Source organism: Hoplias malabaricus, chromosome 1 (assembly GCF_029633855.1).
Source record: "Hoplias malabaricus isolate fHopMal1 chromosome 1, fHopMal1.hap1, whole genome shotgun sequence".
Taxonomy (NCBI): Eukaryota; Metazoa; Chordata; class Actinopteri; order Characiformes; family Erythrinidae; genus Hoplias; species Hoplias malabaricus.
Window position 1 is genome coordinate 43,625,835 of NC_089800.1, and position 21,933 is coordinate 43,647,767.

General features: G+C 39.4%; 1 protein-coding gene across 2 annotated transcripts in view; it reads right to left on the reverse strand.

The window, feature by feature from the left end:
* The window catches only part of sgsm2 (small G protein signaling modulator 2), a 74,590-nt gene that overhangs the window by 20,238 nt on the left and 32,419 nt on the right, over positions 1 to 21,933 (reverse strand). The window contains exons 3-12 of one of the 2 annotated variants that reach the window (XM_066663334.1): positions 17,332 to 17,500; positions 10,366 to 10,530; positions 10,115 to 10,182; positions 8,608 to 8,756; positions 8,336 to 8,470; positions 4,645 to 4,769; positions 4,463 to 4,530; positions 3,010 to 3,173; positions 2,147 to 2,279; positions 1,179 to 1,313 (exon numbers count right to left, since the gene is read on the reverse strand). In XM_066663334.1, coding sequence (XP_066519431.1) covers positions 1,179 to 1,313; positions 2,147 to 2,279; positions 3,010 to 3,173; positions 4,463 to 4,530; positions 4,645 to 4,769; positions 8,336 to 8,470; positions 8,608 to 8,756; positions 10,115 to 10,182; positions 10,366 to 10,530; positions 17,332 to 17,500 — 1,311 coding nt within the window. The remainder of the gene's footprint in view (positions 1 to 1,178; positions 1,314 to 2,146; positions 2,280 to 3,009; positions 3,174 to 4,462; positions 4,531 to 4,644; positions 4,770 to 8,335; positions 8,471 to 8,607; positions 8,757 to 10,114; positions 10,183 to 10,365; positions 10,531 to 17,331; positions 17,501 to 21,933) is intronic. The other variant, XM_066663343.1, reaches the window with a different exon arrangement.

Sequence of the window (21,933 nt, forward strand, 5' to 3'; positions counted from 1 at the left end):
TACAGAAAAGCCTCAAATATTGATTGTTATAAATGTAGAGAAATGGTTTGATTCCTATCATTCTGATTATGGTTTTATTTCCCAGGACTAAGAGGGAGTGTGGCAGCGTGGCAGGGTGATGACAGTGCTGCCAGCAAGATGGGATAATACAGGTAACCCCCAGCAACGAGGAGTGCAAGGGAAAGTGTGACGACAGTGAGGGGGTGAGTCAGGGGGAGTGATGTGGCACTGATCTTTTTATCTCTTTCTCTCTCTCTCTCTTGCACTCACTCACACACACCCTGACTGTCCAGCCTATTCAACAAGAGTTTATGATAATAATGGCACTGAATCTATTGCTTTTACTGCATGACAGAACGGAAAATGTTCCAAACATGGGACAATGCGTGGGAACCTTTGGGACATGAATCATCCAACTGAACAGATGATGACTACATTACACTGTGTCTGATACAGAAGCCAAGCTGTATAACACAGGACTGCCTTTAGCGTTGTCTCCCTCTCTCTCTCTCTCTCTGTTGTGGTGGAAGTGTTGGAGTGTGTGTTGCTGGGCCTCATCATTTGACCTAGCTTTTGTTCTCTGTGCAGATGTTACCATGGTAACATGCATACTGGCTTGGCCAATAACACGCAACTGTCTAAATAGCAGCATGGACATACAGTCATATGAAAAAGTTTGGACATCCTTAGTCAAATTATATGTCGTGCTGATATTTCTACAGGAAAATAAAATAAGTCATCCTCTACATGGTGCATATTAAAATATGGCACTATGCTCTATGCTTGAATGCATATTTATATCTTTTCTGTTAACTTTAAATATAAAATGTAACCTAACCTTTGTACTTTTTAGATAGAAAGAGTAATTGTGCACTAAAAGAAGCAGAACTGTCTTCCCTTTAGAAGATGTGGGTTATTTTCTCATCTACAACAAGAAAACCTACAAAAAGTTGTCATTTCACCAGGGGTGTCCAAACATTTACATACCAGACCTGGCCTGAATAATTTGTGGACCCCTGCACTGTTGGGCTTGGGGCTCAGGAAGGGGGTCCAGGCAAGCATCAGGAAGCAAGGAAAGAAGGCTTTACGGAAGGGGAAAGTAGGTGAAAAGGGAAAGGGTATAGGGAAGGGTTAGAGGGAATAGGTTAAGGGGGAAATGGGGCACTCGTGATAAAAACCTTTCATGACATTAGGGTCTGTGAGGTTCCGTGAGCAGATCATTGAGATCATTGCGTGAAGTCTGTCTTCCTCCTCCTCGTCGTCGTCCAGAGACGGGGCGCGACTGCCCGTGGTGTGGTGGTAGTTTATAGTGACTGCTCGGGCAATAAAAAAACACAGTTTAGATCCCTCCTCCACACTGATACCACACTAGACATACACCACACATCAGTTGCTTGGGGACACCTGGCTTCTCAAAATGACATGATCTGCTACATTTCTATCCAACTCTTTCCAGAGTGATCTTATTTTTTACAATTTATGCCAATTTCAATAGCTGTCACTGTCATTTTACTATAGTGGATTACAGTGTCTATAATGCTAATATCATAGCTGTCAATAGATCAATGGATATTTTCAAGGAAATGTAGAAAATAATGCCTGTGGTGATCAATCATACGTTACAGATACATTCATTCATTCATTCATTTTCTGTAAGCACTTATCCAGTTCAGGGTAGCGGTGGGTCCAGAGCCTACTCAGAACCTTCCCCCCTGGAAGGGGACGCCAGTCCCTAACAGGCCGACACACACTCACACCTATGAACACTTTTGAGTCGCCAATCCACCTACCACTGTGTGTTTTTGGACTGTGGGAATAAACCTGAGCACCCGGAGGGAAGTCACGCGGGACGCAAAGTGTCTCCAAACTTGACAGGCACAGTCATACATGTAAATAACATCCCCCACCCTTTCATTTCACTTATTATTTATCATAGGAGGTTTCAGCCAGCCTCCACGACAGCTGCCATATTCCAAAGAAGAAAAACATTTTTTTTTAAAAATCAGCAGTGAGGCCCTAAGTCCACAACAGATCCAGTTGTGTTCAGCCGTCCGCAGAGGAGACATCAGCCTCCAGGCAGAGACATGGATGGATGACTGGATGGGTGGGTGAGGGAAGAAAGGGAAGGATATCACAGATAACTCACTGGAATCGTGGCGATGTCCTGGGTAAACAATGCGGAAAACATAGTCTGCAGCAACAGGCTCCTCCCCTTCACCATCCTGATCCACCAAGCGTGCTGTACTGTTTCTCTTCCTCAGCTTAGGGAAGACTTTACCCTGCCACACACAAACACACACACACATTAAAAGAGAAGATGATGTTCCTTCCTCTAATTATTAAAACTTTGGAATTAATTTGAGGCATTACTCAGAATGGAACAGGTCACATCTGAAAGCGCAGACAGCTAACATGGCAGAACAGAAGGAACTGACGGTGGGTGGCCAGTGCAAGGAATCAATTAGCTGGATAAAGAGCGCACTGGGGAGGGAATGCTGATTAGCATTAGCTAATCAAATAGAGCTGCTTGACTTGTTGCTTTCTCTTTGCCAAGCTGAACCTCCAATAAAAGACAACAGTACGGAGAGGAGGTGAAACATAATCATATCTAGGGATTCAATGATATGGACATTTTCACATACACGCACATTTTATGTACAATCTTTGTCCAAAAGTATATCGCTATCCATTTTGAATAACTCAGCTCACCGTCATTACTGACACAATATTGTGTTCAACTGCACACACAGTTTATGTAATCGCCATAGAACTACACTGACCTATATTATACATTCATACATAGCAGTACTTTATTTGAAAGTCATTTAACTACTTGTATATTGTTTGTACAGCGTCTATTTTATGTTTACACAGAGTATACCTCGATTCTACATTAATTTTACTGCTTTTTTAAATGCTATTTCACTTTAAGCAGACACCTACACTAAGAGAATATCCTTGAAATAGATTCTGTATTTCAGATTCACACAAATATACACATACACTCACCTTGCCTTTCTGAGACCAGAGTGGGGGCTCTAGTTGACCCCGGGGCAATAGACCTGTCTCTAAGCAGGACAGGAATGCCAGCAGGTGACCCCCAGGAGGGAAGTGCAGGGGTGGCCGCTGGATGCCATCTTGACTCACCAACACCAGAGTCCCACCACAATCCTCTGAGACATGGGACACAAACATGAGTATGATACACTCCCTTGCCACTTTACTAGAAACTCCTACCTGGTACATTCACTTTATGATATCTGACATTAGGTATCTGGTCAGCAGCAACTGTACATCTACATGGTTGACATTTAATAGTGCACAAAATTAAGAGGCCAGCATTTGCTTTATTTAATTTTCAGTCAAACTGGACATACAATACGTCACATATAAGTCACAATACGTCACTTATAAGTCACATATAAAATATTAAAATTAAGCTGCTGCCTTACACGTTTCTTTTTCATATGGTTATAAAATCACTAAAGGAGTTATTTTTGAGAAGATTAAATACTGGATATTTTACTTGCATGTGGAAGATGATAATAAATCAAAGGAAATAAACTCCAGTTCACAAGATTTTTGCACATCTCAATTAATGGTACCTTCACACATACTGAATTAACACATGCTGTGAATATATTCATACCATGACAGATGCTGGCTTTTGCACCTGTCACTGAAAAGAGTGAGGATGGTATCTTTTGTCTTTGACAGTCAGATCTCAATGTGCTAAACAAGCTGAAAAACTATGCAGTTTATTTGTATACCCAGGTGTTTGCCAAATGTTGGGGGGTGGGGGGATGAGAACAAGCACATGATTCATTTGAGAAGTGTAATGTCACCTTTTATCCTTTTCACGACTTTTTTCAGTGTTTTACAGGAATCAAATCGTTAAATATTTTTACAAAAATCAATATGTTGGTCAATGATACTGGAATATTTTATTTGTATTTTGTCAGTAAAATAAAGGTCCAAGAGAATGAACAAATTACAGATTCCCAAATTTTTCACAAAGGCAAAGTATTGTATTATATAGCCAGACTTCAAAGTGGCCACTGAATAAGAGCTCAAAAGTAAATGTTTCTAATAAAGTAGAGACTGAGTGTAACAAGTGGTATGCATTCTGAATATAATTTTAAAGTCATAAACAGCAGACAATCTCTAGGGTTCAGAAAGCAGGAAAATTGTTTTATGAATGTTATATGAGTTTATTAAACTAGGGCAAGGATCTAATCTCCTTATTTATACTAAACATTAAACATTTTTCCTCAGTGATTTTCTGAAAGATGAAAAATCAAACCACTAGCTTCACAATGTAATGATTCTGTTTGTAGTGAAACTCTTTTTACGATTAGCTTTCTTATCTCAAGACAAGCATCCTGTCTGGAGGCACAGTAAAGCCAATGTATCTTATAGAGTAAATCCAGTAATAAAAAATATGAAAGAGAGAGAGACTCACGCCGCTGGTGACAGTGGATGCAGACGATCTGTCTTAAAGGCACAGTCAATGCGTAGTCCCAATAAATACTGCAGCCAGAGCAAATGCAAGGGATCAGGCGAAGGAAATTTATGTGAATGAACTGTTTGCAGCAATTCAATGCAAATGTGCAAGACTGTGAGTGTATGTATGTGATCATTTACCTCTTCTCCAGGTCACAGTCCCCTAGAGTGCCATTGATCAGCTGGTTGGGCGTCCATTTCAGTGTTAGCGTTTCCGCTGTCTGATGCAAAGACAGGTATCCCCTCAACACCTCCATGTCCTTCTTCTGTGCATATGTAACCACAGGGCCATGAAAAATCATTCTTTACTCTACAAACCCCAATGCTAGGAAAGCATTTGATATGCAAATAAAAAACAGAATATATTATTAGAACTTTTTATTTTCAATAACAACTTCATCATCCTGAGCCTACCAGGAACTGAGCCTTCAACAACACACACACACAGATATGCAGTTTTGCAATGCCAAGTGACCCACCAACATGTGCTTTTAGACTACTGGGGAGGAAACCCCTGCAGACACAGGGAGAACACAAAACAGGAATCAATAATTAGTTAAACCACTCTGACTTTATTTAAATGGAAACACTAACTTATCAATACGTTATTTAAAAATATCCTCAGAGCAATGTTTATAAAATATTTAAAAAACTTGAACACTAAGCTATTTGAGATCATGGATATTGTAAAGTTAAAAAAAAGAAAAGAAAAACCTTAAACATGTCACGCCATTGTAACTAAAAATAAAATGAGTGTGCAACAAGCATATTTATTTTCCCAGAAATGCACTTACACAAAAAAAACAACAACAACTAACTTTCTTAAACAGAAGCCTGCAGGAATTAAACAACAAATCAACAAGTGATTCGGGGACTCCTTAGAAACCCCTGTTTGGAAAGGGCAATGCTGAACACTACAACAGGAATCCTGATGTCTCACTTTCAATGTCTCTGAAAACATGGCATTGAACCCTTAAGGGATATCAACAAGGTAATAACAGATATTTTAATAATGAAACAGCTATCACTAAACACTGTTGCTGCATTCCCAAACACAAGACATTTTTGTCCATAGAGGAATCCATATGTCAAAAGCATCCATGAACATTTCACTGAGACCAGCAGAATAAAAAAAAATAACCTGATACATAATAGGAATGTGAATTCTGGTTAGGCTAGCCACTATTCATGGAAATAATGAATGTTGTGATCTCTAGGCCAAAGTAAACAAAAGTACTGGAACCAGCATGAAGTCTAGACAGAGTTATTTTCAGAGACATCAGTGCTTATTTCAGAAAAAAATAACAAATCTCAGCTAAATTCTGCATTTGTTACCACCACATGGCTGCGTAATCAGAAAGTATTTCAAATTGATATTTCCCCACACTCTTCTGTAACATCTTAAGTGCAATTGTTCTCAATCAATCATATGGATCATGAAACTGGATCAGTTTGTATTTTCAATTGATCACACCAATTATAAAGGGTTGTTAAAAGTAAAGGTTTGAAAGTAAAGTACTCAAAAATGTGTGAATATAAATGTGCTCATGTCCCAGCTTTTTTATAACATGTCGCATGTGTCATATTCAGAAAGAACAAAAAAAGTTTATAATGTTAATAAAATATTGTTTGTACATTTTATTTGCATTTCACATACAATTCCAACCCTGTGAAGGACTGGCGCCCCCTCCAGGGTGTGTTCCTGCCTTGCGCCTGGTGATTCCAGGTAGGCTCTGGACCCACCGCGACCCTGAACTGGATAAACGGTTACAGATAACGAACGAATGAATGAATACAATGCCAAGGGTTCTGAATTATATCAAGTAAGATGTATAATAAATTCTATCCCTTTCCTATATACCTTTTCAGAGTGCCCAACAGGGAACTCCAGACAAAGTAAAGGTTGGTAAGAGAAATAAAGTAGAACAAGTTGGAGATATGCAAAAGGTGGAGGAATAATGGGAAGAGAGAGGAAGCCAGCAATTTAAATAGATAAATTATGCCTCTCTGGAGGTGGACAGATTTCATGATAGGGTCAAAATACATCTGCAGTAGCAAATATGAGGTTTCACACCCAAATCCAATTACATTTAAATTCTTCCTGTTCCCTGTAGGCATAGGTCATTTACATTATTGATTCCCATAAGACCTTGTGTCCTATTCAGTCATTCAGTTCTGCTGACCTCACAGTTAGGAAATAGTCATTTTACTCACCAAAAGACCTTTGAATAATGTAGAAAACTAAAAAAAAAAAAAACCTTAAAAAAAAACACGCTTTCTCTCTCATACTTCAGGTAGGATGTGTAAAGTCTTGTAGGAGTTATTCCAGCACTCTGTGCCAGGTCTTGAAGGCATAAACGTTTGTGTGAATATCGATCTGTCTAAGGAATGCTCCTGTTGCTTTTGGCTTCTAAACTAAGCCGTGTTTACACTGTCACAGCATTTCAATCTGTTTCAGATTAAAAAACACATTAACTTAGGTGAATGTACAACATAACACAAGATAACTTGAAGTTCCTTATGTTGTCTCTGAAAAACAGCTATATTATATATCCAAAAGTAGACAACCAGACATTAATGTTCAGTTATAGACATGGCTTGTATAGTCTCCACAAATTAAGTATGAAATGAACTAGAATTATCTGTAGCTTCTGCTCTGGATCTTATTTATCACAACTCCCAATGGCAAGCAACAGGCTGTGGCATGATGGAACATTATCCAATACCTTTAGAGTGAATTGGAGAGGCTTTCACAATTCAAAACTAATCATCCTTCATCAGTACCTGACGTCACTAATAATCTTGCATCTGAATAAAACCAAATCCTCACAGATGTACATATGTTCCACCATATTAGGTCTTTGCAGAAGAGTAGATGCAGTTACTGCAGCATAAGGGAACATTAGCTTTAATATTTAATATTTAACTTAACATATAACTTCTTAGATGCCCAATTCTAACAATTCACAGTATGAAGCTATGTATGAAGTATGAAGAATAGCTTAGATTTCCTCACTATTACTGAAATAATAGACAGCACAGTTTATGAGAACAGTGACAGAGGGGTGAATCTTGATCAGTCAGAATCAATGAAAAGTGTCATCTGCAATTTGTCCATTTCTCAGACCCTGTACCCCTCTGCAGACCTCAGAGCAACAACGCTTATTGATCACTTGTCTTATTGATCTGACATAGATTCTTGTAATACATACCCCAGCTCTGAAAATAAGGGGGTATGAGGGCAGACTCTTCAGTATAATAATGATTCTAGTCATGACCCTGTTCCTATAGTACAACTGCTTCTACGATTACTATGACTCTTTTCTTCACTGTGATCACACTCGCATATTCACATGTTCATACACACATATATGTCAGTAGATAATGGTTTATTAAATATTTAAACACTGAATGAGGCTTGTTATTTATGAACAGCCTTCACTGATGCTCCCATAAGTCCCAGTTAAGACCACAGAGTGTTTAAATGTTTAACAGTCTTACTAATCAAATTTGACAGGATAATTATTAGAAAGAGGTAACATTAAACTGGAGCCCATTACAATACAACTTAATTTATTTATGTTGCACTTCCAGCTAAAAGGAATTACTGGAAATGTGACTGAAGAAAAAAAAAAAACGCAATGTAAATTAGTCCAGTCTGGCTGTGCAGAAATCAGCAGGCCATGCAGCACTCAAGACATGGGACACCATCTAATCTGATTGACTGGCTCAGTGAACACAATAAACACTGTGATTAAAATGACAATGTGACTTCATTCAATGTGCATGTGTGTGTGTGTGTGTGTGTGTGTGTGTGTGTGTGTTGCCTCACCGGTTGAACGAGTACATTGTTCTTTCCGTAAAGAAGATGTACGCGTGAATTCTGATGAAGAGACTCCACATACTCCCTCGCTGAAGCTGCAAATTTATCTTCAGATATGCTCCCACTAGACTGCCTCTTCCGGATCTGAGAGAAAGACATGACAGTTTGGAAAATGTTACACAACATATAAATTCACTGTGTACACTGTAAATATAAAAATATTCCACTCCCACACAACTCCTTCTCCAGGACTATGTTTCAAGCTTCCCTCTCTCTCTCACCCCCAGAGCAGGCCTGCGGCTGGGTGAGGCCTCTTGGCCCCTGTGGGCTCCATGGATACGATGCCTCTGGACGAGTTCATTGGCTGAAGGGTCTGTCCAGAAATGGTCGGATGTCTTCAGCTTAGTGTACTCCAGAGCACAGGGCCCAACTTTGATGAGGTATGATAATTGATAAAAATAATTATGGTTAAATACAGGTTAATTTAGAACATATACAAATTAAATCTGAAAAGATTTTGAGGGTTGTTTAATATTAGTGTTTGTGATGAGCTTGAAAGAATTAAATATAAAATATATAGTATCATATATAATCCAGTGTATGCTCATTGATATAATTCTCATATCCTCAATTTATAGCCATGAAATTTAGAGTAAATCATTGTATTGCTACATCAGTACTTCAACACACATCCCTAAGATTTAACGCCTACTAACATTGGGCCTTCATGACACACTCACAAATTATGGATGGCTATTAATATGCATAAGCATTGATTACATAGTTATAATTGAATATTTGTAGTCTTATACCAGTAATCACAATATGTCATAAATTAACATAAGTGAATAACACTGTATTTCCATGGGTGTCAAATTTCCATTTATAGCTGAGTTACATGGTAATGTTCTAAAATAATTAAACTGTAATAATAATAATAACAATAATAATAATAATAATAATAATAATAATAATAATAAATGAAATCAGGGGCATAGTAAAGAGCCCCATATCAATTTTATAAGGACATTTTGATACATTTCATACACCATAACATATGTTAACTGGAGTGGAAATGCACAGAACTGCGATGTAGCCTTCTTAAGCAGGCTTCTGCCTTAATTTACAACTCCATTACAAAAAAAGAAGTTGCATTTTGTTTAAAATAATATAAAAACAATAAACTTTAATTTTTAAGCCCCTTGAACATTTGTGTAACTGATGTAGGTACACAAATTGATTTCCAGTGTTTGTAATGACCAACTTGATTGTAGTAAATTGTGGTTCACAATTTTGTGCCAAGCTTTGTGAGAGATTTGTAAAAGAGTTCAAATGAACAAAGAATGCAAGTCATTTTCTTTGTACTGTCCACGATAATGAATTATTTTTTGATTATGATTATTTTTTAATTACATTTTGCACAAAATCCCACTGTATACTGCATAGAAATTATGCTTCAAATCAATAAACAAATATCATTTGTGTTAGTTTAAGACACTTTATGCCAATATAGTGTTATTTACTTCATAACACAGATCATCTCTGGATTAATACCATATGTTCAAGTATAGTTTTATAAACATATCTTTCAATGTTTTTGCATGTCCATATGCAGGCAGCCATTAAATAAGTGTTACCAAGGTAACATTTTAGAAATCAGCACATGAAAAACCATTAACTCCTGCAGAATATGAGTAATAATTAATTAATGCATGTAATAAATGAAGAATAATTATGTGGTTTAATTCTATGCATCATTAATCTTAGACCACATTTAGAAATACTCACCCAGTAGCGCTGCGAGGATTGGGCCGAGCACTGAGTCATGCATCAGGGCTTCCCTCTCATAATACTTACTGCAGAGACAGAGATAAAGCAAGGGTGCATTCTTTATATATCTTTACATATTTAAAAAGCAATGCACTATTCAAATGCAGAAAGGTGTGCCAGCAACTAAAGCTTTTTTTATGAACAGATGAAGAGAAGAAGCTCCACGTTGCCGAAATGAGGTAGGAGCACACAGCCAGGTTCTTCCTCACCTTGAATTGTCCACAACATACTGCACGATTTTGTCCAGGACCTTCTCGAAGAGGGCAGTCCGGACCCAGATGTGCTTGATAGCTTGAGCTGACAATGGCTGGGGGCCTCGACCTGCAGTGGATCCTTGCCTACGGAGGGGCTCCGGGCCTGTGCTCTGTGCCCTCCTGAAGACAAGATCCGCACACAGATATGTATCATACAGTTATAAACTTTTAATGAAAACATTATTCAAATCTTAGAATAATGCACATTTACATCAGTGATGCCCAATGGAACTATAATATATGATTATGTTGACTGTCATATAGAACAATACTGATAATTTTATTCATATGTGTTTTGTAGTGTATAAGTAGAATTCTACTCGTTATGTATTTAATCTAAAGCCAAAAGAGTTATTACACTATTCTTGGAGTTTCCAAAAGTAGAACTAAAACATATTAAAAGATAGAGAATACCCTATTAATAATAAAAAACATCAGATAAACAGTAGTTAAATAAATCTCTCAAAATAAATTCAAACTCAGATTTTAAAAAAATCTGCAAGATTTTTCTGCCCATCCTTCCACTTTGTGAAGATTATGGGTCAAGATGCCTTTACTGAGAAAAGTACATAGACAAAAAAGCAGAACATTTGTAAATCAAACAAATAATCTGCTGGTGTTCTCTGAACAAATGAGTGAGCATCTTCACAGTTCATTTAATGTGTTCGGGATTATCTGGACCAGGAGAAAAAGAAAGAAGAGCAAAGAGAAACTAGACAAGCTTGGTTTAGTTAGCCGGACCACCATTAGCCATATAGTCATTGGCACAGAAGTGTTTCTGGTATTTCAAAAACAGGAAAGCCCAAAATACATACCCTTGTCATTGTAAGGTCTGGAGAAGTTTCGTGCATTATATCAATGTCTTTGTTCACAATAATAACAAATAATAACAAACTATAAAAACTGTTTATCTTGTCAGTTGCTGACAGTGTGTGGATGATCATGGAAAGCTGTTATTTTCTGTTCATACAAAGCTACAAAACTGAAGCACCGTGTTGAGATGACATTAAAGCAACTCATTTACAAGAAAGATACAAGATAATATTTTAACATTTAAGTGAACATTTCTAAAACAAAGCACCTTAACATTTTATCAACCAAGTAATCTGTACTTGATAAAGGAACAGGGCATCACTGGGAACTAGATATTTATTACTGACTTATATTTCTATAAGGGTCTGACTGATAAAAGGGTGCTGTAACAAATTCACAAACTTGTTTATATTGAGTAACACCTGACTCTGGTGTTCTGGCTTTAATATTCCAGAGATTTAGTGAATTTTCATGTAAAGTTTAACAAAAAGCTGAGCAGATGTAATTTACTCATCAGAAAATCAGTAATGGTGAGATGTGTCCATGTATTCGTGTTGTTATAGGGACAGACAAGATAACTATAAATATACAGTAGAAAATAAAAGACTGGGTCACAGAAACATTCTCCACACATAAAGAAGATACTGTGATAAATATTACCTCAACAGCGTTCAACACATTTCTGGTTGAGGCTCCAGTAAATCACTGAGCTGCTCGCTGCAGTGGATGGTGGACCTACAGAGCTGAAGTGGCGCGAGTGTGTCCCAGTTCAGCTCTCAACTCTCTGACCTCTCGAACACTTGAACATGCATTTTTTAGGTCCCAAAAAGAGTATTTGTACAGGGAAAAAAGAGGACTACGGTGCAGTTTTAGGGCCACGGCTTTGGGAAAAAAATGATATATATATATATATATATATATATATAGATTCAGAGAATAAAATCAGAATATTTAAATTCATTCATTCATTTTCTGTAACGGTTTATCCAGTTCAGCATCGCGTTGGGTCCAGAGCCTACCTGGAATCATTGGGCGCAAGGCGGGAGGATACACCCTGGAGGGGGCGCCAGTCCTTCACAGGGCAACACACACACTCACACATTCAGTCACACACTCACACCTACGGACACTTTTGAGTCACCAATCCACCTACCAACGTATGTTTTTGGACTGTGGGAGGAAAACCACACGGACACCAGGAGAACACACCAACTCCTCAAAGACAGTCACCTGCAGTGGGAATCGAACCTACAACCTCCAGGTGACTGGAGCTGTGTGACCTGCTACACCAATGTGCCACCCTCACTGTTTTAGGCAATTATTTATTATAATATGTAGACAGACAGGCTCACAGTCTGTGACAAAGAGTGAGTTGTGAAAGAAGCAGTCAGTGAAATGAACAGGATTATTTATTAAATGCATCCACACAACCCTTTCCCTAAACCCCATCAGTGCAGCCCCTGACTGCGATGCATAAGGCTTTAGATTATTGTACAAGTCCATGAGCCTTAACATGATGGAACCTTGTGGGCACGCTGGAGTTCCACACGCTGTGGATCGATTGTTTTCGTGATCATTAATTGTATCCTGTAAAACTACATTCCCTCTTCTGAATAAATGGGTTCTTGCACTGATTCAGGGTTTAAATGCTAATCTCAATCTGGTACTGATGTGGCAGGGAACTGGGTATTTATTCCTAAAATCTATACCATAGTATGACTTCAGCAACACACCGGATTCCTTAATTACACTATGGGTGTGTCTGCCGCAAACATGCAGCAATTTATTCCGGGATTATTCTCAGAATTATTCTGAATTTATTCTCAGAATTCTGACTTTATTCTCTGAATCTTATTTTTATTATTTTTTTTTTCAATGCCATGGGCCTAAAACTCAGTCGTAGGGGACCTCTGGTCACCGCCAAACGGTTCCAAATTTAGTTCTCTGTGTAATGAATGACTTGTACTTAAAGGCTGATTTGACAATTTAACACATGAAATTTGGTGGCTGACATTGGCAGTACTGTATGATTATCTGTATGGTAATCACCCAATGTTTTTTAAATGTGTTATGACATAAAAAGCAATCTAGCTAAACCTTCAGACTTGTGTTTGTTATCATCTTCTGCATGTGTGCATTCACACAAATCTTTAGGCCTAAACAGACTACAGATGGAATAGAAAATGGTTATCTTGGTTAACACTCTGCCTGATGGTCGGTTATCTTTCTGCAGATGTAATCTTTTGTACTTTTCCTCACAGCAAACCCCCAGGGGAGCTACAGTGTTCAAAAGGCTCGGTTCATCTACTGCGGGCCAGGCTGGCTTGTGGTAGTCACGACACATTCACACACAGCCACTTCTTCCTCACATGCTATTCAGCCAGTGGAGATTACACACTTACACATGGAATGTGTCATCTGGTAAGATTCAGCTCAAAAGGCCAGGTTCCTTAGATAAAAGACTGAGTAATCCTGTGACTGCCATAGCCGGATATCATACTTTAAATCCCCTGACTGTGTAACACCTAGTGCCATCCTTCTTAACTTAAATGTAATTACAGGAACATTTGACCAAGCTCTTGGGGTTATGGGCATTTTATTTGAGCCTGATGCTTAAAAGGGGGCAGTAACATAACCTGATGTTGAGAGTGAGTCAGTGAGAACATTTGCATTAGAAACCTCAGCACGTTGACACTACACAATAGAAAACACAATAAATAAATAAAGCCTAGCTACCTATCAAAATACTACATTATAACCATACCTCAGTTATTTGAGAGGACTAATTATGTAAGGCCACCTCTAGTTCACCACATGTTCTATAGCAGTTAGACATTTCACAGCCATTGTATTACAAGAAGTGGAGCACAAAATGTATGTAAATCAAGTTATTTAAGGCAACTATACCATGTTGAGAGCAGAGTTTGAATTATATGGGTGACTGGGGTGTGTGACAAACTTAAGGCTTGGACACCCTCCAAAAAGAAGTAAAAAAACATTAAATCTGGGGGTCAAAATATATATAGTCTTCTTACCTGTAATTGTAAACATTACATTATTTTTCTCAAATGCCTGGAATAATTTCTGATGAGTTTAGACAGCCATAAAATGGACCATACCATACAGTTTCTGAATAACATTGTGTCAACTGCACGTGAAAAAAATGCTAATAGCAATTAGTTCACTGTAAGGGTTACAAGACTTCACTTCATTGAAGCATGGCCCTGCACTGAACTGGTTATGTCCTGGAGAAAGAAAAATTTGACTGCCCATGAGCAAAAATATCAAATCTTATCTTAGGGTTCCTTTAAACTTGTACTCAACTAAAACACTGTTAATCAAAAATATCTATGATAATTAATCATCAGTTGAAAGTTCATGATTGTAACAGGCCTAAGTTCACATCCAAGTTGGCTGTCTTTCCTTCCAAGGCACCAAGCATAAAACTGTGGAGTTCCGAGACAGCTGGCTAGAAGTTGTGGGGGCCATTTTGGCCAACCGGATGATGGAGCTCATCACTGATCTGAGCCAATAAGCCATCAATCTGCCTCCTGGGCCACCTAAAGCCAGCCCAGAGACAGACAAGCCAACTGCTCGCACCACTGCCTCAACTCCATCTCCGCAAACCGCTATTAGCATTGATCTCATAGGGGTCTGCCAGTCAAGCTGGGTGTGAGTGAATGTTGGCTCCGATTATTCGGCCCATTTAAAGTAAACAAGCAAATAAATCCCAGCTCCTGAGATAGCTGCTTGAGATATGCAGTTGTTATTGCGATTTACTGTTGGATTCTGCATCGAGCAGGATAATGTTTGGCATGGGTAGCAATACCATTCCAGAGAACTGTTTACGTGGCTGATGCAGACTTTGGGAGCAACAGGCAGTGAAGACTAAGGCAGTGAACACCAAGTTTTTTTTTTTTTTTTTTAAGGAAGTGCTGCAGATCTTTTCTTTAGAAAATATAGAATGAATTTGAATGGAAATTTGTATTATTTTATTAACATTGGGAGCAGTTTTTAAATAATATTTAATTAACTCCAGCTATCAGTGTTGTGAAATGGTTCGCTTCCTCTCGTCTCTTGTTATTGCACACTAGCAACTTAAAACAAAATTATATTTCACACAGGAAGCATTAATATTGTTATAGTTCTTAACAAGGGTGTAAATTATAGGGGAAATATCCATTCATTCATTCATTTATTCATTGTCTGTAACTGCGTAACCAGTTCAGGTTCGCAATGGGTCTGGAATCACTGGCCGCAAGGCAGGAACACACCTTCCTGGGCGCACCAGTCCTTCACAGAGCGACACACATTCACTAACAAACTCACCTATGGACACTTTTGAGTCGCCAATCCACCTACCAACGTGTGTTTTTGGATCGTGGGAGGAAACCAGAGCACCTGGAGGAAACCCGTGCAGACACGGGGAGAACACAAACTCCTCACAGACAGTCACCCAGAGCAGGACTCGAACGCCCAACCCCAGGACATTGGAGCTGTGTGACAGTGACACTACCTGTTGCGCCACCATGCTGCCCTAGGGGAAATATACTGTACGGTGCACTGTACTGTATTGCATGGTTATGCAACAGGCGGTGTTGCTGTCACAGCTCCAGGGTCCTGTGGCTGTGTGTTCAAACACTGCCTTGGTTCACTGATTGTGAGGAGTGTGGTATGTTCTTCCTGTGTCTGTATGAGTTTCCTCCAGCTTCTCTGGTTTCCTTCCACAGTCCAAAAACATATGCTGGTAGGTGGATTGGACATTCACATAAGTTTATATAGCTGTTACAGCATGAGTGAATGTGTGAGTGTGTGGTGCCCTGTGATGTGCCCTGGCACCCCATGTTCCTGTCTTGCGCTGTTATTCCAAGTAGTCTCTGGACTCACTACAACAAAGCGGTTAAATAAAAGGAATGAATGAATAAATGAATGACAATAGCAACATGTAGAAAGATCCAAAACTATAAAAGCGCATGCAACTACCATAGTATGCACCAGAATCTGCAAAAACCCTTCATCTCCTTTAACATGCCATTATCATGATCGAAGAGTGACCTGGTTTGGAGTATGACATCTGTTCTCCTGTCAAAGCCCCACCTCACTCATCTCTGAGCAACATCCAGCTAACACAATTTCAACCTAAAACGGATGTGGCAAATTAGATCTGGCCCTTGCTGCGGGATGGGGCACCGATGAGTGGCTCCTATTGGCTGAGGCATCCAAATTACATTTCAGGCCTTCGAGAGGCAGCGTAGAAGAAAGAACACAAGCAAATCAAGAAAGCAATGAAGCCTGAGTGTGGTACAATATTGCTCTTGCAATTATGAGGAGTTCCTTTATTAAACCCCTGGTATTCTTCATAATAACTTTTCATTCTGAATTCAGTTTGAGCTCTTAATCACTGTCACCGAGGTATTCAATAACTAGAAAGTTGCCGGTTGCTCTAGCTATGATGACGCCCCAAAGTTGCCATGGCAACGAGAATAACTGAGCAAATGGGGGTTCAGTGGAATGGAAAGGGATGGAATGAACACACACTCACACACACACGCACACACACATCAACAGAAACATGTGACTGTGGCAGTCTGTGTTAGGGCAGTGTGGGTGTGAGTTTCAAAGCTTTGTAAGATGAGCGAGACTGCAGATGCACACAGGAGGGAAAGGCTGCGTGTACCACTCCCTTATGGCATCAGAGTCGACAAGAGACTCTTGCCATTAGAAACACTCAGTGCTAGAGCGTGCGCAGGCCATGTGGCTTTGCTAATGGAGAATTAATGGGCAAATAAGGAGCCAAGTGGAGCCTCAGTACATCTACGCAAACCATCTCTCACTTAAAGCACAGCGGCAGACAGCTGAGAGGCCCACCAAACAGCCATTGCTGACTAATCTCCACACACAGCCCTGATATTATCTGCTTCCTCCTCTGTTTTTCATAATTTCCTGCATAGTTATAAGCCATCAACATTCACTAATATCACTTCAGATCAGGGAAGCCTAATAAGCACGGCTAAATGAAAGAACAATGGCAGAGCCGCTCCTCTCCACTGTCAGTCAGGCAAACTTCAACTCATGGGGCTTTAAGATTTGCAGTTAACAGGTCCAGACCTGGTGATCTCAGTCTGCTGCTGCAGCTGCTCCTGGACCTTGCAGCACACCTCTCCGGCTGTGACGTTCACCTTGCCGATTTTAGTGAAGAGGGCAGCAATCTTATCACTGCGAAGGAAGCCTGCAGCCCGACGCTTTAGCATATGTCCAAGGCATGCCTCGATTGAACCTGGAGGAGAATGAGAAAATGTAGACATCAGACTCATTATTTCCAAATGCTTAAAAAAATTGTTAATCACAGCAATGCTTACTCTACAATCTACAGTTCATCCCCCAGTAATCTCTGAGGGCTTCACTTTTAATGGACTGCAGAGGTACAGGGGGATTTCATTTTTTGTGTGAGTAATTGCTTCCCATTTCGTTCTCTCTGAGACACACTGAGGCCACATGGGTGGCTTTTGTAAGGCAGGTGCCCAGACAAAGAGAAGTGATGGGGGCCCAGAATGCAATTACCATTGGCAACAGGATTTACTGGATGGTGCCAGAGCTCTGGTAAATATTTTAGTAGGGGAGAGGAGGGCAAACAACCTGCTATTTCCACAGCTTCTGCTGCAGAGCCCCAGCTCCTGAGGGTAAACAAAACCCAGCTCAACATTAACAAACAAAGGATTTTCATACCACTGTCACCTATGGAATCTTATTACCACTCAGGCAATACAGTAGCCAGCCATGCACACAGAATAACTAATCAAGAGATGAGTACACTGGATAAATCACAAAAACAATGGAATAGACGAAATGAAAGTTTTACATCTGCTGCCATAGTCAGCTAAAGCCTGCTAAAGCCTGCTTGTCGTCTGCTCACATGATGAATGCTATTGATATCCTGGAAGACTAAAGGCTCTGCCTGTACCACATCATGCACAGCGTTTGGGAAAACCGAAGTAAGTTTTATGATGGTAATAGCACTTTATTGCTGGGTGTGCAACACTGCTTTAAGACTCTCCACCTCTCATTTTCACTTTTAGGAGCAAAATCTAAAGTGTGAAAAACAGACAGGAGTCTAGAGGAGGAGAACAGAAATTATAATAGGACATTACAGCCATAATATGTCATGGTACTTTTACTTTTGGTACTTAAGTGCATTTGAAGGTAAATAATTTTGTACTTTTACTCAAGTGGAGATCTACAACGAGGACTTCTAGTTTTCCTGGAGTAATATTTTACCTTGAGTACCTGTACTTTAACTCAAGAACATGGTTTGTGTACTTTGTCCACCACTGGTCACTGACAGTGGTTTCCACTAAAGACATAAGAGATAAGAGTTTTACATTTGATACTGTACTGAGATTGTTGCACTCAGAGTATACAGTTAACTGGATTTGTGCCACATGAAAATTCTCATCCCCACCGAAAACACTCACTCTACCGGTGTCCATGCTTAATGAACAACAACATACAGTGCTGGTGTTGCTCGTGTGGATCAGATGAATCATCTAAGTGCAGACTAAGTGCTTTCCCTTGGGGCCACAGCATGTTAACTGCCCCTTTCCCAAACACAGCACCACATGTAACACTAATGCTTCCAACCACCGAGCTTAAGCTCTCAGTCATTTTCCCACCTTTGGAGCCCACAGTCACAACTAGGGGCTGGTGTGTTGGATGACCAGTTGGAGTAAACTGAGCAGGATGCAGAACATTCTCATTTCTGTGTTTACATAAAGCCTCTGTGCCTGGTGGGCTGCCTGCTTGCTTGTGTGATTTTGTACGCCAACACTCTTGTTCATGTACACACACACACACACACACACACACACACATACACACATACACACATACATACACACATACATACACATATATATATATAACCATGCCCACACTCATGCACAAACAGCAAACAAATACATGCACATACACACATAAATATAAAGTTGTATAAAATGTTCAGTGCTTGTATTTAAGATTCTAGGAAAATTCTCTGCATTACTTTTTTTTAAGCTTCATAAACTGCTATTCAGCTTTATTTTGGAAGGTCAACTCCTTTTTTGAATGGATTTGGAATACATTTTTATTTTTTGAACAGTAATAATGCAGATGGCAGGCAGATGGCAGTTGGGGTGGGGGGGTTATATTGTGTTTTTTATTTTATCCATCTAGTTATTTATTAATAAAACATATTTCACTTTTGCATTTTCTGTCCAACTGTAAGTGTATCTATATACATTCAACACACAATAGGGCGACACACACTCACACATTCATTCACCCACTCACACCTATGGATACTTTTTGAGTCGCCAATCCACCTACCAGCATGTTTTTGGACCATGGGAGGAAACAGGAGCACCCAGAGGAAACCCACACAGACACAGGGAGAACACATCAAAAAACCCTAATAGTCACCTGGAGCGGGACTCAAACCTCCAACCCCAGGACTCTGGACCTGTGTGACTGCAACACTACCTGATGCGCCACCATGCCGCCCTGTCAGTACCCTGTCAGTATAAAATGCTCCTCACAATTCCAAAACTAAAATTTATTTTAGGTAATCCAAAGTATTTCTTCTACTCTAGAGAATATTTTGGCACATTCATTTTTATGGAGTGTATTAATGCTCAAAAGTCCACCCTTCATTCATTTTCTTTTTTCCAGTCAATGTAGACAATATATATGTCACTTGTTTTTATAAAGATAATAATTATGCAAGACCTGGTAGATAATCAGATACACACTGAACTTCTTAGAGAACACTGTAATATTTTTACCTTAAAATTGAAGCTTCAAAATCATTGTGATGCTTCACTGACCTGTACTAGGGAGAACAGAGCCATGTGTTTGCTACTCCAGGTTCAGCACTGCAGAAAAGGTACTATTTAACTTTTGGACAGGGCAAAATTAAACACTTGGGCAGGGTGTTCTGTCCATTTTAACACAGTGCGATTGTAATAAGATGATAAATGCATCTTAGATCAACTTGAAACATGATATGCAGAAAACATAACCAACATCTAAGGCTGAACTTTGGAGGCATGCAAAATATCTTTGCAAATGTCTTTGAAAAGCTGAAAGCCTTTCTCCTGAAACAATGGATATGAGCAGCATTAATGTTATAGTATTCTGCAGTGTAGTTTCTGTTAAACCTACAGTATATTAAAGCAATGTCTACAGTTGTAGGGAAATGCTGTTCTCTTGTTTGTTTGTCTTTTAAGTTGGAACGGTATGTTTGAGGAAAAAAAATGTTGGTTGTATGTGCCTGAAATTGAACTTGTCTGTATGTTTTTATTCAATGTTTGAATTACCATCTACAGCAAAAATAATTCAATATTACCCACCTATGGAGCAATATCCTCATCTTTGTTCATGCTTTTCAATGTTTGGAAGTCTCTTTATTGTCTAAACAGCTCCAGATGCTTTTTCTCTGCCTTATGCAGAGAGAGATAGCTTAGCATACTGGAGAGAGACACCAGTTGATCAGTTAAAGATTCCAGGGCTTCAAAAGCACAGGTTTACACAGGTTTACAAGCAAGCAAACTGCATGGAGAGCAGCAAATGGTGAGGAAACGTCCTTAGAATTGTATAAAAAGTGTTTTTTGTTTATAAACATGAGTGTTGCCTTTAAATGTTATTGGAATATAGATTTAACTGTTTGAAACTTACTAAGATGTAAAGAGTAAAACTTTTCAAATATTCAGTTTGTAATAGGCAAGTTTGAAAAGTGCCCAAGGGCCAATTTCCTGCTGCAGCAGAGCCTTTATGAAGATCTAACTGTAATGTCATACACTCAATCAGTGTGAATTAGTATTGTGAAGTGCATCTCACACTCCACATGGGCCTTAATGAGCTGAGGCTGATCAGGCATATTAGGGCTGATAAATCACAGCACCAAAGTTTTACGGCTCCGGTTAGGAAATGACAGCGCAAGTCCTAATGGTGCACTAATGGCTGAGAACTCCCTGACTCTGTTCTGAGATACAGAACTGTGAGGTGAGGCGAGGGAGGAGAGAGAGAGGCCGGCTGAGCCTGGTGTCTCCACAGCCCCATCTCCACCAAGCTCATCAGCAGATCTAATTAAGGCAGAAGCGCAATATGAAAGTCAGTAGTGGACTGAGCCACTGGGCTTTTATACCACATGTACAGTATTAGTTCAGATGGACACAGGCAGTTACACAGTTACATACACACAAATGTAGGTAAAAGTTGAATTACCCCTGCTCAGGGCATCTGCAGGAATCAGGCATAACTATGTTTTTCTGCAAATTTCCTGGAGCAATTCATATTTATTTTCTGACTTAAACACACTGTAAAAATAACAATACAATATGAAATGTGTGTTCTCTGTACAATGTGCATGTATTTCCATTTTGAATGTAAAACCCTTGACCTGAGATGCCCAAACCTAGCATAAATGCACTTAAACACACACACACACACACACACACACTTCAATGGTATAAATCAGGCTGTTTTTCTAGCCTTAAAGGTGATGTTTGCTAAAAATAAAACCCTGAGGATGCTTCCTTACTATTTACTAGCCCTGCAGTCAGTTAGCATGATGGGGGCATCACTGGCAGAGCCACAGCATCTGGAGGCTTTTGGATGGTGGAGCGACCTCCAAATATAGAAAAGCTTTAAAAAATAAAAGATGAGGATGTTGCTTTA